The 16312-nt window shown below is 48.0% G+C and overlaps 1 protein-coding gene across 7 annotated transcripts in view; it reads left to right on the top strand.

The window, feature by feature from the left end:
• AFDN (afadin, adherens junction formation factor) overlaps positions 1-16312 on the top strand; it is a 134551-nt gene that overhangs the window by 93965 nt on the left and 24274 nt on the right. For all 7 annotated transcript variants that reach the window (XM_082634310.1, XM_082634314.1, XM_082634311.1 and 4 more), the window contains 2 exons: positions 2059-2162; positions 4183-4269. In XM_082634310.1, the coding sequence (XP_082490436.1) occupies positions 2059-2162; positions 4183-4269 (191 nt within the window). The remainder of the gene's footprint in view (positions 1-2058; positions 2163-4182; positions 4270-16312) is intronic.

Below are 16312 nucleotides of genomic sequence, written 5' to 3'. Positions count from 1 at the left end.
ACCTGCAAGCCCACGAGCCGTGTTCCTAGGATTGGACTGTGTGCCGTGCATCCGTGTGGTCGTGCCCCGCGTCCACTCCTCTTCCCGCCGGCTGCCTCCCGGCAGTGGCCCTGTTTCTGAAATTCCAGCCCGCATCCCTTTGCCTGCGGACTCAGCCTCTCCCTCACACCGCTGCCACCTTCCCCACCCGTGGTTCTCCCCGTCTTCGGTGCTACTTGGTGCCAGCGTGTGAGCCGTCTGTGTGGGTCTGTCTGCACGTTGGAGTGAGTCCAGCAGGACAGGCTGGCGGTTGTCCCTGCTCTCCGCCTGCTCAGTGCCAGGCGGAGGGGCCGTCGGGGCCACGTGCCGGCAGAGCTGCTCTTCAGGATCTTGTGAATAAGCCTGCGGAGGCTGACTCACCAGCCCCCGTCGGACGGGCTAGGCGTGCTGGGTACCCAGCTGCCGGCTCCACAGTAGGTGCTGCGGAGAAGGTCTTGGCCAGCCTGGGGGCAGTGCGATCCTGACTGGATGATGCCATTTTCTCCATGACTTCCCCTTAGGCTTTCCTGAAGGATTCGTTGTAGGGCGTATGTGGTATTTCCTCACGGTTTAGGCAGCCCCACGCTGTTTTCATACATCTTAGGTGATAATGTAGCCAAGTACAAAGCTGCTTTTAAATAAGACTTACAGAGAACTGGGTGTTTTCTTCTATGACGTCAGCAGTTTTAATTCTTCATGCTCAATTTTTTGTGAGCCAAAGAGAGAACTGCTGTGTGCTCTCCATTTATGTTCCTTTGGCTTTTTCGTGCAATACGATTCTATGAGAGAAGCTATAAAACCAGCACGGACTCACACCTGACCTGAGATGCGTTCCTGATGCTGAGAAAGTAAACCGTCTGTGTGCATATGGTCCAGACGTCGTGCAAACCTGATGTTTAAAAAATTAGACAATTACAACTGTTGACGTTTCAAAACCATGAGAATTATGATTCCCTAAAACATGGGAAAGAGAAGTAAATTGTACGTAATATTTCAGTGAAACTGGATTGAAACAGTGATTTTTTTTGAAAAAAAAGGACTAAAACTAAGTAAAAATAATTTGTACCCATGTTTTAATTGAGTATATTTGTGATGTCTTCTTTTCCCTCTACCACAAACAACCTCATAACTGTCCAAAGATAACAGCCCAAGTGATCCTTGCTGGTGGAGCACTGGTGTGGATGAGGGTACCAGCAGGGGCCAGCCAGGACCCCCCACCCCACCCCACCCCAGCACCCAGGTCATGGGGATCAGGGCGTGTCTGGCAAGCAGTGTGCTCTTCGTAATTGTTAGCTGCTGCTAATAAGACCACTTTGGAGAAAAGAAGAATTGTGCAGGGCCTGTGTGATCTGACTTTGTCACGAAATCTCTGAGAAACTCTGTAAGATCTGACAAATGAGGAATGACATAGGCTTAGTTTTGTAAAGATGTCATTTGTCCCTGATGAAAATATCAGAGATATTCTTTAAAACAGTATAAAATGATTCTAAAGTTTCGTTTGGAAGAAATTTAAGTGAGTGTGACCTGTGAGAAAATTTGGGCAAAGAGCGATGAGAAGGAGGCCAGTCCTACCCCAGAATTGCTCTACGAGTGGAATAGATCGTTTGCCCTGGCGCGTGAGCCTGTGCGCAGACATCTGTGCTGGCGCCGTTCCCTGGCCCCTCTTTCCTTTCCTGTGTTAGAGCTTCTCAGTGTGACTGAGCAGGTCTTAGTTGAGCAGAGCAGGCCCGTCTGCAAGGAAGCCGTTTCCATGCGCTTCTGTAATGTTTCAGTGATGTAAGGGAAACAGTCTTTGGAATAAAAAAGAGGGGAGACCAATGTCACTTCTCTGCTTGGTGCTGAAATGCCACTGGACCAAAGCAAATACGCAATTTTAAAGGTCTGATAATTCAGTTTTCAGAGAGAGTAAAATATTAAGGCAAATAAATGTTGTCATTAGGTATCATGCAGTTGCTGCTTTCTGTTGCTTCCCTTGTTGAAGATTATGGGTCTGCCGTGGTGTGCTTTTCATTCTTAACAGTTTGCCTATTTTCTCCCCAGGATTTTGCAGGTTAATTCCTCACCCACGTTCACCAGGCACTTGGACAATATATTTCGAAGGTGCAGATTATGAGAGTCACCTTATGCGGGAGAACACAGAACTGGCAAGTATCGTGAGAAGGACAGACGGACAAGAAAAAGAAACGTGTTCCTTACGATTTGAAAATATATATTTTTTTATTTTCAGGCCACGTCTATATAGTTTTGTCTATAAACAAATGGTACTTTTGAAAATAAAGCATACTTATACCCACAGTTACATCAACCATAATACCTATTTAAAAAATATATTAATATGGTAGTCTTAATGGGTTTTACTAGAAGATTTTTCTTTGGTAAAAGTATTTTCTTTTTTCTAGTCAGTTCTACCTTGTCTTAAATGGGTGCCAAATCATTTACTAATATTTTGTGTCTTTCTGAAAGAGCGGTCATCCCAGCATTCACTGGCCTCATAGATTTTAGGGAAAATTCTGCCTTGCTTCCCACAGAGAGTTTTAAACAAGAAAGGGTGCTTTTCCTTGTCTTAGAAAGTGATGCCAGACCAGAGTTGTCATATGCTACGTACACTAGCAAGTAATTCCAGGAAAAATACAAATGAAATTTTTCCTTTTAGAACTTTTTTGTTCCATTCCATTTACCGTAAACATTACCTTAAATGTAATTGCCTCTTAAGCCGCGTAAGGGTTCAGGGGAGCCAAGCAGAGTGACCACACGTTGGGCAGGTGACTGTGGGCGGGGTCGGGGAGCTGCATGCGTCGGACGTGGCCGTCAGTCCCCTGGCCCTGATACCAGTGTGCCCAGGCTGAGATTCGGGGATTCTCGTCTATGAAAAACAGCCACAAGTCTTCTGAAGCCTTAGAAACTTCCTTGTGGTGTCCTAACTTACTCCTTACTCAAAACATTGTGCCTAGTACTTACCTAATTTCTAAGAAAACAAGAGTATGTAAGGTGACAACACCTACTGTAAGGTGAACAGTATGATGTGTGTTTTGTATGTTAAATTCAAAGTAATTATTTTTGCTTAGTAGCAAACTTTAGATTTGAGCATCTCCAAAAATTGAATTAGTTGGCGATTGCTGTTACACCAGATAGATCACATTTAACTACTGATACAGTGAATGTGCCGCTAATACTCTTTACTAGCTGTTGTTCAGCTAATAGCAAGTAATAGCAGCAATTTCTAATTCCCAAATTTTATAGAAAAACAAGTACCTTAGATGGAATCACTGATTTTTTTCACCTTTCTAGTTTATTCATGGATCCCTGAGAAGATTTCAGGTCTTGATATTTTAAAAAGCTTTGTCACCTAATCTTATTTATTTCCCTTAAAATATTCTCATCCAGACTTTGGTTTTAAATTAACAAGCCAGTCACCACTTCTTGGCCATGTGTCTGCATACTTACGTATTTAACTAATTAAATTCTCTCAGTGTGGGCACTGGGAATTTTCTTCTTTACTTTTGTTAACTCTTTCACATGAGGTTTGACACGTACAGGACATGTAACTTCAGTGGCTAATTTCACTTGCTCATTTGTTTGTGGATCTGTTCAAAAACTGGCCTGTCTTATTGGTCGGTAACTTATTCCCCAGCCACGGGCTTCACAGAATCATGCAGAACCTTGGGTCCCACTGTCTAAAGCCTGTGGCTGCTGTATTTTTGCTGTTGAATTTTCTTAAGAGACAGAGATGTGAGATCATCTTTGTCATCACTGTTTTTGCAGTCCTCCCCATAGACAGTGTAAAGTAAGTGTAAATTTCTTTTTTTAAAAAACACCTAGTAATTGGTGCTGAAAGATAATAAAGTAAAAATTTAATTTTCTCTTTATGATCAGGTTTTTCTCACGTGATAGTAATGCAAGGTTAGTTTTATTTTATAGATTAAGTTCTTTAAATAACATTTAAATAGCATCTGCGATGATTCCTCTTTAAGGCTCTGGAGTCAAGACTATTGGTATTTACTTTTCCTGATTACTCCATGAGGAGTATCTGTATTCATTGATTTTTACTGTTTCCTTTTCCACTCTCCGTTGGTTTCCTCTCCCCACTACTGGAGAGAAAACGAGTGACCGAGTGGCGGTACTTGGATTTCAGGCCTGTAGTAAAGTTCTGTTTCCATCCCTTAGGCTCAGCCTCTGAGGAAAGAACCTGAAATAATCACGGTGACCCTCAAAAAGCAGAACGGAATGGGCCTTAGCATTGTCGCAGCAAAGGTAGGACGGGACAGGTGGTGGCAGAGCCGCCAGCCCTCATCCTTGAAGTCTTGGGCCAGCAGCTGTTGGGGCCGAGCTGCGCGTCCAGCTCTGCATCTGGGAGGGGGTGAGGGCGTGGGAACGGAGCCCCGGGCTCACTGCGTTCCCAGGGTGACTACTCTGCGGACGGGCCAGGGTGCGAGCTCCCCAAGCTGGGCAGGTGGTGCTCCCGGGGAGCCAGGGCGGGAGGGACCCGACACCCCGCTCCCGCGTCCGTGTGCGGCGGGCTCCCGGGTCCCTGGCCCCCCGCAGGCTGCAGCTCCTGGCAGCAGGGGTCCTAGAGGCCGCAACCCGTGTGCGCGCACCACGCAGGAGCCGCAACAAGGGAGCACCGCACGTCACGGCCCTGTCTGGGGAGAGCGGAGGGGAAAGAGGGCCTTTGCTCATTTTAAAGACTCTTGATTGACAGGTGGGGTGTTCTGTGTCTCAGAGAAACGAAAGGGTTTGGAAGAAAAAAGGGACATGGTGAAACCGAGATGCTAGGGCATTGGTGTGCAGGAGGCGCTACAGCACTGGGACTAAAGCAGCCAGAGGAGCTGAGCCTTTGTATTAGCACGTGGAAGGCAGGCGTGGTCTGGGGCACAGCAGCCTGGGTCTGAAGCACCGCATCACCTGGGCTCACCCAAGGAGGCCAAGGAGCCAGGCCAGAGCCTCGCAGGCCAGGACTCACGCTCACCCCTTCCGATGAGGTCGTGCTCGTGGGCCACGTTTCCAGCCTGTTGTGATCAGGTGGGCCCACAGCTCAGAACACTGAGGGGTGTGAGCGGGAAGTTACAGGCGGCAGACTGTTCTCCTCTTTGCTCACCGAGTCAAATGCCCATTTTCAGGGGGGAAAAATTATTAGGATAAAAATTACCCCACCACACTCCAGTATACAGGAAAAATGTAACCCCCGTATTTTCTGATTTTTACATGTATATATGTATATAAAAATCTTATTTCAGATACTTGTCTTACGTGAGATTTGAAATTCTCCTTATCTCTTTCAATACAAAGCTACCTGTCTTCTGTAGGTTTAAGTTGGTCTTAAGTGTCTTAAGTGTCTCTGGGCCCTTCCCTCTGGCCCGAGTCCTGAGTGTAGCGGACAGTGAGGCCCCGCGTGGGCGCCCCCAAATCCCCTCGGGCCGGCCTCTGGCCTCGCCTGGCTGCCAGGTGTCCATGGGCAGCTAGGACAAGGAGCCAGGCTGAGAGTCACCGTCCAGCCTTGTCCCCGTGCCTGCGGTTGCCGGCAAGAGGCAGGAGTGAAGGGTGCCGGCCCCAGGGCTCCGCCGCCCCAGGTGCGTGGCCGGGGTCGGTGAAGAGCGGCTGCAGGAAACCCTCTCCCTGCCAGCGTAGAGTCGGGATCAGCGAAGGCCCCCTGAGGAGATGCCTCGTGCGCTGGACCTCGGAGGGTGAGCCGTGAAGCCTGGCGGAGGGGCGGGTACAGACTTTGCGGCCCCGGAGCCAGAGCGCGGAGGCGAGGGGAGCCCTTAGAGGCGACCCGAGAGCAGGCGAGACCAGACGCCGTGCAGCAGGGTCTGCAGGCCCCCCGTGGGGCCCAGGCGGGCAGGGCAGTGGTCAGTGAGGCGTGTGGCCGGGTCCCCAGGAGACTGATTCCAAGAAGCCCGAAGGCTTGCTCGGGTTGCAGGCTTTAGAGGGAGTAGCCACTGCAGGGCTCACGTAAGACGTGTGGGATCAGAGTGCAGTCCTGAGAGTTTATTCCTCTTGCCTTGGAGAGCGTGGTCCTCGGGGCTCAGAAGTGCAGCCAGGGGCTCGTGAGGGAGCTATGCCTGGTTTTGCAAGTGGGAGGAGTGTCCGCTCAGCGGGGGAAGGAGGTGGCGGCGGAGATGGAGGCCGGGCAGCCGCGGCAGCACGTTGACTCATGGGGCAGTATGGCATCGCTGGGACAGACACCCCTGCAGGGCTGCCAGCTTCTGGTGCATCTTGGGCGCTGATGTATGTTCGTTGAATGGCAGCTTTCACCTTGGTTGCTGAACTGGGTGTATGTAGTGGGTGGAAGAAGTATCCCAGTGTATCCCGGGTCTGTCTTCAGCAGCTGGGCATGTGGGAGTGTTTACTGAAGGTGGGGCTCCTGAAAAGGAGCACGTTTTGGCAGAGAGAGAATCGAGCGCTCAGTTTTGAGCGTGTTAGATCTGAGAGCTGGGAGGATGCCTGTTGGGCTAGGCAAGCGAGTGCGTGCGTCGCTGGATGCCTGAGTGTGGAACTCGGAGGGAGGGTCGGAGGCCTGGGCTGCCCTAAGGGGTTAAGAGCGTGCTCTGGTAACCGGACGGCGTGCCGTTTTCAGGCATGAAAACGTGTGACAATGTCTGTTCTTAAAGTGAGACACGACTCTAACAGTTCACCTGTGGACTCCATGGCTTTTTCTCCAGCAGAGCTGTAGTCTGTTTGGTGCTCGCAAAGGAATGTTGAGCAAGAGTGAACAAGTCCTGTAATGGACCCACATTGCTGAAATGGCGCTCTGTGCCTGATGCCCGGCTAGGTCTGTGTCAGCCCTCGTGACAGCGCAGGTGGCCTCGGGGGACTCCAAGGCCGTGCAGTGAGTGCGGGCAGCCGGGGTGCGGGGCCTCTGCTCGCAGAGCTCGGCGTGCTCCGTGGTGGGCGCCCGGGCTCAGACTCCCCCCTGCTGCGCGCGTGCAGCCCGGATTAGAGCGCTTCCCTCCACACGCTCAGTGTGGCCGCACCTCGAGTCTCGGGGAGAGGAGCCTGTGGGGCGTTTTCAGCTGGTCCCTGATGATCACACAATGCCGTCATCTGTCATTTTGTTTTGTTAAACACAGAAGAGCCTGCAGGCCGCTGTATTAAATTTTACCCCCGTCACCCTTACTTGCGTCTGTGTGTTTTGGTCTTTTCTGTGAGCTGTTGCGGCCTTTGTGTTCGGCTCCCTTCTTCTTTACTTCTTCCTAATTAGCATGTGGCCTCGCGGCGGCCGTGAGCCTGGGCAGGGTTCTGATGTCAGCCCGCCGACGCCCCTTCCAGGCTGCGGCTGTTTTATGGAATCCAGATGCCTTGGAACCGTCGTGCGCCGTCCACTCTTTGAAACCCTGCTTTGGGGAAGTTTGGGGTGCTGCTTCTCACTCAGCTGAGGGCCGGCACAGTGCTTCCTGTTTAATTTGGATTTTTAAAATAGAAACCGTTCCCTCCTTTCTATTTTTCTAGCTCTTTTAAAGTTTAATAAAGTACAAAGTAAATGAAAATCTGAGCTTGCCCGGTCACGTCAGAGTCCGAGTGTTGCATCGGTCTGGCTGGAGTTGCTCAATGCCGTCCGGCTTGTGGCGTCCAGCTCAGCTTCGTGGTGGCGAGCCTCGAGAGGCCAGCTGTGTGCCGCTGCCACCACCGGGGGAAGTAGACAGTTGTGTTTCAGCTGGAGAAGCTGGTGCGCCCGAGAGACCAGAATGTGGCTCTCTGTTGTCGGAAGAGCAGAGTCTGTGGTGAGTCTCTTCGGGGGCTGTGGTGGACGTGGATGTTCTCTTTAGAGGCTGCTTTCCCTCCACGGTAACGTGCTTCAGCCTGTCCGGGCTTCACTCGCCCGTGAAGCAACCGTGTAAGGGAGCTCGTAATTACATACCCAGATGTTTACTGCTCTGTAGCTCAGCACTATGGATTCCTGGGGTTCGTGAAGCTGTAAGGCTTCTGTGTACTTTTTATACAAGAAAAGAACATTAATCTACTCCTGCTGGTTATAGTATAGTGAAAGTTGCTTGAAATAGTGGTAGCTGCTGCTGTAGAATTTGCCAAGGACATGCAAGAATATCCACAATCCAACTTCCTTTTGGCCGTTTTAGGTGCTTTTTACTGCAGGCTTTCTCCAAAACCTGTTTTTTCTAAAAGGGAACATAAAAGTGACAATTTGAAAGGTACTTAGGATATTTTACTATTTTATTTAAAAATGAATGGTTAATTGAATCTTAGTTTGTTCTTTGACTGTATACGGTTTTTAAGTTTTTAAATCTTAGTTAGCTTAAAACACAAAATAAAATTCCTGTGCCTGTGCAGTGTTTATTGATAATACTGCCTTTTCACCACTTGAAAAGTGAGTTTGAACTACAGTTTAGTCCTTTAAGGAATTTGAGACCTTCACCCTCGTGTTCCTTAGTGACCTTATTGGGACCAGGTAGGAAAGACCTAGTCAAAGAAATGAGTCGGGAAATTCTCAGTTCCCTTTTAAGATCAATTCCAAAGTACCAGGTGGCTGCAATTTCTCCCGTGGACATGCCAGGAATAACTTTCCGTTAAGTTGTGCAAAACGACCGCGTGCCCTGCATGGCTGTTGGCTTATGAATTTGGAAACGATGTTTTATATTTCTGTCCTAATAGTAAATTATATAAAAGAACAGTGTTTTACCTATACATTTACAGTAATGGCCTACGTGCAAACTTCTTGGGTCGACCGAAATAACTGAATTCAATTACAACATTAAAATAATGTAATCGGAAGAGTCATGTTAACCCTCTAAAGCAGAGCCATCTTTTCACGTGGTGGTTGGTACACGTAGAGAACGACAGTATCTGTAGGGTTCCCGGGTGGAGGGTTTGGCTGTGGAGCAGCCCAGTCTGGCGAGGCCCAGACAGCCCCGGGGCACCTGCCTGGGCCGTGCAGGAACCGACGGGTCGCCTTCCTTGTCTCACTCTTGAGCCGCAGACGCTCTGAGGCTCCCGGGCAAGCTGCCCCTTCGCCCTGGAGAACGCTCCTCGCGCCCTGGGTCGTGCGCCCACCCTTCCGGGCTCCAAGGCCCCCTGCAGCCCATCTGTAGGGCCCAGTTCAGAATCGGTGTGGTTTGCTTCCTTTACTTTATGGAGAGTGAAAAGATAGATGACACAGTGTTGTTTGTTTGTGCTTTATGCACACGGTAGAAGATGGGCAGAGCTGACCCTGGAGCCTGCCTCTCTGGCAGAAAGGGCGCTTACCACACGTGTGCCGTCCAGGCTGCCAGGGTGCAGAGTGTCTCAGGCATGAATTTGAAAACTGATTGTTTCAGAACTAAGGTAATTCCTACCAAAAAGAGAGAGCCTGGCAATGTTTTTAAAACTCTAGTCTGAATGTTAGTAGTTTATGAATCAGAACTCTTGTGTGACTAGAACTAAAGCAGCTCCAAACACTGAGAAAGGGGCGGGTGGGCAGAGCATTGTACTGAATCTGCCTGATGAGTTTTCAATACTCCTGGCTCTCAGGTCAGCCCGGCCCACTGATTGTTGGAAAGCTTTTTCGCCAGAGTGCAGGCTGTTTCCATGCCGGGAACAATAGGCTGAACTCCTGCTGCTGTGGCTGGCCAGTCCGTCTTCCTCCTGCTGCTGCCTTTTTTTTTTTTTTTTTTTTGGTGGGGGGGGATTGTGTTTTAATGATGTTTTTATGCTGTAACTCATATCACACTCCCACACTCGCTCAGAAATTGCAGCTGGAGTGTTTGAAGCGGGGTTCCTTCTGACTGAGTCTCTCTGAGCGGGAGGCGAGAGCACCTGTGCTTCAGTCTTTCCCAAGGTGCCGTAGAAGCTCTAGAGCAAACGAGCTCTTTGGGAGCGGCCTTTTCTAAACTTGCAGCCGGTTCTCATCGGACACGTAAGGCGGCGGACTGATAGGCGCGTGTTTCTTTCAGTTCTGGGGAAAGCGCAGTGTGGCTGCTGCTGTCTGTCGTTCTGTTTGGGCACCATTTTTGTCCGCTGACCGCCGTTCTCTCGTGTACCTGTTCTGCAGGTAAATTCCAGGTGTGGTGCTGCTCCACCCCCTTCAACCTCTGCCCTTTCCTTCTCTCCTCCTCCTCTCAGACTCCTTCTCCTCAAGCCTCCTTCTCTCCCCTTTTAAGGGAAAGGAAAGCAGCTTCAAGAGTGAGATCCCACAGGAGTGACCTTTGCTACTTCACTTTAACTGCTTTTTTCAGGCCTGAGGATCTAGCCCTCTGCCGCCTTTTGTGCCCCTGGCTGGTGTGTGTGGCCACCGTTCTCTAACCGCCTGAATTACGTTAAAGGCCACAAATGCCAAACAGCAGCTCGAGTGCGGCACTGCACGCTACTCTCATCAGTGCCTCTGGAAGGGAAAATGTGGTTTTGAGTTTTAAAATGTACTTTTAAGATTTAATTCCAAAGTTGTATCTAGTGAAATTCATAATTCCTGATGCCTTTGGAACATATAACTGCTTTCCAGAAGACAATTTTTAAGAAGGAATTTGATTTGTCAGGTGAGGAATGGATAGTTCCAAATGGTTATGCTTATTCTGTTCATTTTAATTTTACAAGCAACATGGACCAAAAATACAATAATATCTTTTCAAATGCCGGTTTAGACAACTTTAGGCAAGTAATTCTTAAAACACCTTAGTCTATATATTTACTTATTATACCGTGGTTCTCCTCTCATCGTTGGAAATCAGGGTGTATAATGTTAGCATATATATTGTGTTGCAGTTAGATCTTGTTTTTACCCAGTTATCTGCATAATTATAGATTATTGCTAGTATCTTTGGTTACGAGTAACATAGCTATACCATGAAAAGCTTATAGTTCTGGAGCAGTGCTGTCCAATAGAAATAGAATGCGTGGGCCGTGTAGGTAATTCAGAATTTTCTATTAGCTACATTTAAAAAAATGAAACTGAAATTAACTTTAATAGTGTGTCTTCTTTTATGTAGTTATGATTTCAACGTGTAGCCATAAAAGTCGTTAGTGAGACATTTTAGATTCTTCTTTTGCATACTCAGTCTTTGAAGTTGGGTGTGCTTTGCACTGAACTACACATTTCGGTTTGGACGGGCCGCATCCCAGCGCTCAGCAGCCCCTGGGCCTCGTGGCTGCCGCGCCACACACGCCTAACGTACCCTCACGAGCGAGTGTCTGGGAAGCTCTCTGCGTACATTCCTCTCGTTGGCTTTTGGTCAGCGCTTAGGCAGCTCATCTCTACATTCTTCTAATGACAGATGCGATGCCTTGATACGTGGCAGCGAAAAGGTATAACTTGTGGACTCCGTTTTCATTTCTTAATTAGAAAAGTAGAATTACCATAAAATGAATTTTAATTTTGCGCGTATGTAAATAAAAGAGGAACTTAATAGAATTTGTTGAGTAAGTTTTTTTAAAATTCAGTCTTACTGGGCTAGTGTGTGCATTATTGTGTAGAAATAAGACATAAGTGGTTTAATATTTCTGGAATTAATAAATTTTGTTTTATTCATTTTTTATCGTAGTCTATAATGTTTTTGTTTTTATTCAGATGAAATGGGGTGGGAGGCAGAGAGCTCTGTAATGTTAAGGAACGACTACGTCTTTTCCCAGGGCTGACCTGTTCCCAGTCCAGGTGGAAGTGGGCAGGGACCCCACACAGCTCCCCAGCTCCCCGTCTCCCCAGTCACGGGGGCCGTTCCAGCCAGGGCTGCTCTGGCCAGGTTGAGGCCTTGGATCACCTCAGCGTTGCTTAAAGATTGCGGTCTTTGGGGTGGAAAGTAACTATCCATGTCGATTTTATAGAGAGAGAGAGAGAGAAGGAGAGAGAGAGAGTGTTAGAAATTCCTTAGAGTTCTTTCATCTCCAGGTGGTATATTCATCTTTGATTTTGTTTTTCTAAAATAGTTACCAGTGGAACTGTAATTTATCTGTACAGCAGTTGCATTTACATATTTTTATGGCCAGTTTATAGTCGTGAGCTACCCACGAAGTACAGATAAGATTCAAATAAGGGGAGATGGGAGGGATCCAGCCTGGAGAGAGGGAAGGGCCTCCCCATAGAGACAGGCAGTCTGCAGACAGGGACGCGCCGACAGCCGTGGAGGCAGACTGCTCTGTGAAGTAAGGAACGTTCACTAGGTAAAGAGTGCGAGGTTGAGACCGCATTTGGAAGATTCAAATGCCAACAGAAGCTTGGATACCTCTTAGAGCAGCGGTCCCCAACCTTTTTGGCACCAGGGACCGGTTTCGTGGCAGACAGTTTTTCCCCGGACCGGGATGGGGGCAGGGGTCGGGGGTGGCCCAGGCTGTGATGCGAGCGGCGGGGGTGGATCAGAGCAATAGGGGGATCCGAGCGGAGGATGAAGCTTCCCTCGCTCGCCCGCAGCTCACCTCCTGCTGTGCGGCCCGGCCGTTGGGGACCCCTGTCTTCAAATATTACTTATGTACCTCCCTACCCCCGAGAGTCTTTTTATTTATTTATTTATTTATTTTTGGCTGTGTTGGGTCTTTGTTCCTGTGCGGGGGCTTTCTCTAGTTGTGGCAAGCAGGGGCCACTCTTCATCGCGGTGCGAGGGCCTCTCACTATCGCGGCCTCTCTTGTTGCGGAGCGCAGGCTCAGTAGATGTGGCTCACGGGCCTAGTTGCCCCGCTGCATGTGGGATCTTCCCAGACCACGGCTTGAACCCGTGTCCCCTGCATTAGCAGGCAGATTCTCAACCACTGTGCCACCAGGGAAGCCCCTGAGAGTCTTTTTAAAAGATAATCTTTTTTCATAGTGCTTTGTTGATGACTTTTAACTAAAGTCAGTTTTTATGACCAGCCTTCAGTAGAGCTTGTAGATGCTCGTGGTCTTCTGAATCGAGGTCTCTAATAATCATGACCCCTCGTTTCTTCCTTGTGACAAGGAAGCATAAATTGAACTTACTTGGAATTAACAGGAGCGGCTGTGACTTAGAATTTAGATACCTTCCCGTCACGCGAGACAATAATGTCCATCAGTTGTTCAGTGCCGTGCCTTCCTCATCACCCGCTGCTGCCTGGCAGTGGTGGATCCCGAGGGTCACAGTCAGAAATGCTTGAGGTTCCTAACTTCTTACATGAGTAGTTCCGCAGAGCTGTGTTGCCAGCTCACAGATAACGCGCGTATCAGCTGCTTCTTAGCCTGCCAACGTATTCATTCGGTAAGATTCTGGATTTCCCCAGAGAGGGTTTTTAAAATAAGAAGTTGACCCCATTGTCGTAGCCTGACTGCAGGGATTTGGGAAGCGGCCCTGGCAGGGAGCTGGGGGAGGAGCCGCCTGTAACCGGCAGAGGGAACACAGGAAATCCCATGGGAACATGAGCGAGCCAGAGGTCACATCCTGCCTGGCCTTGGCAAGGTGAGTGGGCTGGCAGATGGGCCTAGGGATCCAATGATAAAAGGACTGTGGCAGAGCCATTGCATCAGAAAGTCGTTTTGTGTGGTGAGAACAGCATAAGTAAAAGCAGGGACCTGGCAACTGGGGGTGGGAGGGGGGATGTGCAGGGCAATCAGGTGGCCGTGGTGTGCTTGAACTTGAACTTGGGCGCCATGTGCAGGAGGCTCGTGCTCACTGACAGAGAGCTGGTGACCTGTTGGGTCAGGAGAGCTTTGTTGGAGGCATGCGCTTCTGGAAGGGGAATTTTCTAAGGCAGGTTGGCTAGAGGGGGCCAGCGGGTCAGTCATAAGGAGAGTTTCCTCATTTTGCCAGAATTTTTCTGAAATTTATAATTTAAACTAACGCTTGTTTAAAGATGTGACTTCAATAAAAATTTTTTTTAATGATGCTATCAGATATCTATCACGGGATTGGTTACTTGAATACTTAAACTTAGATTTATTAAATTTTGTATTGCATATAATGCATAATAACTTATCTATTTAAACACATTAGGATTTGGGGTTATATGGTGCCACTTGCAGCTCCTGTGGAGTCTGCTGAGTGTCAGCCTGGGCATTAGTCACCTGAAACACAGAGCGGTCGTGAGATCCCAGAGCCCGGCAGTTACCCGCAGGTGTGTGAGTACTGGTCGAAACGAAGAAGTTGAAGACAGGAAGCAATAACGTAGCGAAGCTACAGTTTATCGTGGTTGTGCAGCCAGGGCGTCTTCCTGGAGGGAAAGCTGTGACTGACAGAGGCCCTGACGGGTATGCAGCGAAAAGCGCGTTTGCGAGTTCTTGGTTTATCAGGAGGAAGCAGAACAGTATTTTCATGGTTTTCTTATACATTCTATTTTGTGACTTTAAAAAGATTACAGTTTTCTTATCACTTTAATTTGTCTAAATAAATCAGATTTTTTTTTCCTTATTGATAATAATCTTTCATACCAGAAATGATGAGGGCTTGATTTATTGTTTTAAAATATCCAAACATGTATTTGGTATTTTGTTTACATCAGTTACTAAAAATACTGTCTTACTGGTATTACTGCTAGAGATTTCTTTTGTCCAAGGTAGTGGTGATTGACTATCTTATTAAAAGTATAATTTTTATTATCTAAATTGCAAGGACAGTGTTGCATTCCCAAAAAATAATGCTTGTGAAAATGTAGTGTGTCCATTCACACTAAAAACTGGGATTCTGAAGTTTAGAAGCATTGCTTTCACATCAGTCAAATAGAGAGCAGAAGAAAAAAGTAACTATGCTTTCAGAACCTTTCCCAAAAAATCTGGCCTAGTTACAAGGAAATAATCACGCAGCGTTTGCAGAAAAAGATAAAGAGGGATTTTCAGTACCCCGGTCAGGAATATTATTTGACATCCGCAAAGAAAACTACTCTAGAATATAAGCTCCTTTAGGGGTGGGGACGTGGGAAGGTGTCTGTTTTGTTCATTCACCTACCCAGAGAGCTTAGGGTGGTACAGGCATTCAGTGACTGTTTGCGGAATGAACGCAGTTGTTATTCAAACAGCCCAATTAGGTAATTAATCATAGATTACATCAAAGTATAGAATATTATTTGAAGGAGTCATTTAATTAGGTAATATAGGAGGGGTACCCACTTTAACAGTGGGGCTGCCCTAGAAGTAGTGTCCCACGGAGCATCTTAGTCCTCAGGTTCAAGGAAACCATATTGGCATAAGGGAAGTCAGATGAAAGCTGTATTTATTGCTTTTTTGCTAAGTGATAGGCTACAATTCAGAAAGTTTCCGTTTATTGAGTGATCCTATATACATATATGTACACACACGTGTGTATGTGCAATTTCAAATGTACCAAAACAGTCCAGTATTTCCCCAGTATCCCAGTCATTTCGTACGTGATGCAGAAGGGCCCGCTGAGTCCTCGGGGGGCGTGGTTGGGTGTCTGGACCGGGCAGGAGACATGTAGTGAGGCAGGGCGGTGGAGGTCGACGGACAGACAGACAGACAGGCAGGGACGGAGAGGAGTCTTGAGGGGAACGGTCGGGAAACCGCAGCCAGAGGGTCAGGAGCTGCTGAGGAGAACACGGATTTCACGTACCTTGGGTAGAGCTTTTACAAAATCGGCTCCCAGATACTGTAACCCCAGGAAACCTGGCGTGGAGCTGTTGTGTTGAGGCAGTGTACGTGGTCTTCCAAACGAGGTGAGTGGTAGGTGCTTCTAGGCTCACAAAACGGCACCTCTGCTGGGTTGTCCCCGAGACGGGAGCAGGGCGAGGACTAGCAGTACTGGTTGGTCAGACTGCCCTCTGTAAACCTGTTCTGTTAACTAAAGGGACAAATAAGTTTCCAAGTGGAGATCTGGGAGTTCCAGAGTGTTGTAGAAAATCGGTGTCAATGAAGTCATTGGTTGAACTGTCTTTATACCTTTCTGTGATACCTTATGTTTTTGCTTTTGTGATGCAATATTTCATAAGTACTGAGGTTCGAGCTGAGAAATATGTTCTCAGTTGTAGAATATTGGTAGTGACATCCAAGTGATGTTTCATACGTATGAATGCTTCCTTTGGTGGCCCTAATACATGATCTAAAATTTTGATGTTACGCTGTAGTTGTAACGTCCAAATAGAACGCTGGCGATTCTGTAAGGCAATTGTGTCTATTTCTTACATCCGCCTCACAGAGGTTCCTTGGCCATCCGTGATGCGACGTGCAGTGAAGCTAGTGTGCGCGCGTGGGCTGCGTGGGCTGGTGCTTCTAGCTTCAGGACTGCCTTAGGGTTACAGTGCGTGATCCTTTAACTGTGGCAATGTAGAGTATTTTCTGCATAACTGTCTCTGCCTAAGTCCCTCTTCTTGTTTGCCACAAGAAGGTTTTTCTTGTTTTAGATTTTAAACTGTATGTGTGGAGAGAATAAGGGTGTAAGGGGAGGTAGGTAAGTCTGGGAATGCAGAAGCCCTCTGGTGAGCTGCT

The sequence above is a fragment of the Mesoplodon mirus genome (genome assembly GCF_964341445.2).
Source record: "Mesoplodon mirus genome assembly, chromosome: 10".
NCBI lineage: Eukaryota > Metazoa > Chordata > Mammalia > Artiodactyla > Ziphiidae > Mesoplodon > Mesoplodon mirus.
This window is presented reverse-complemented; position numbering and strand designations above follow the sequence as displayed.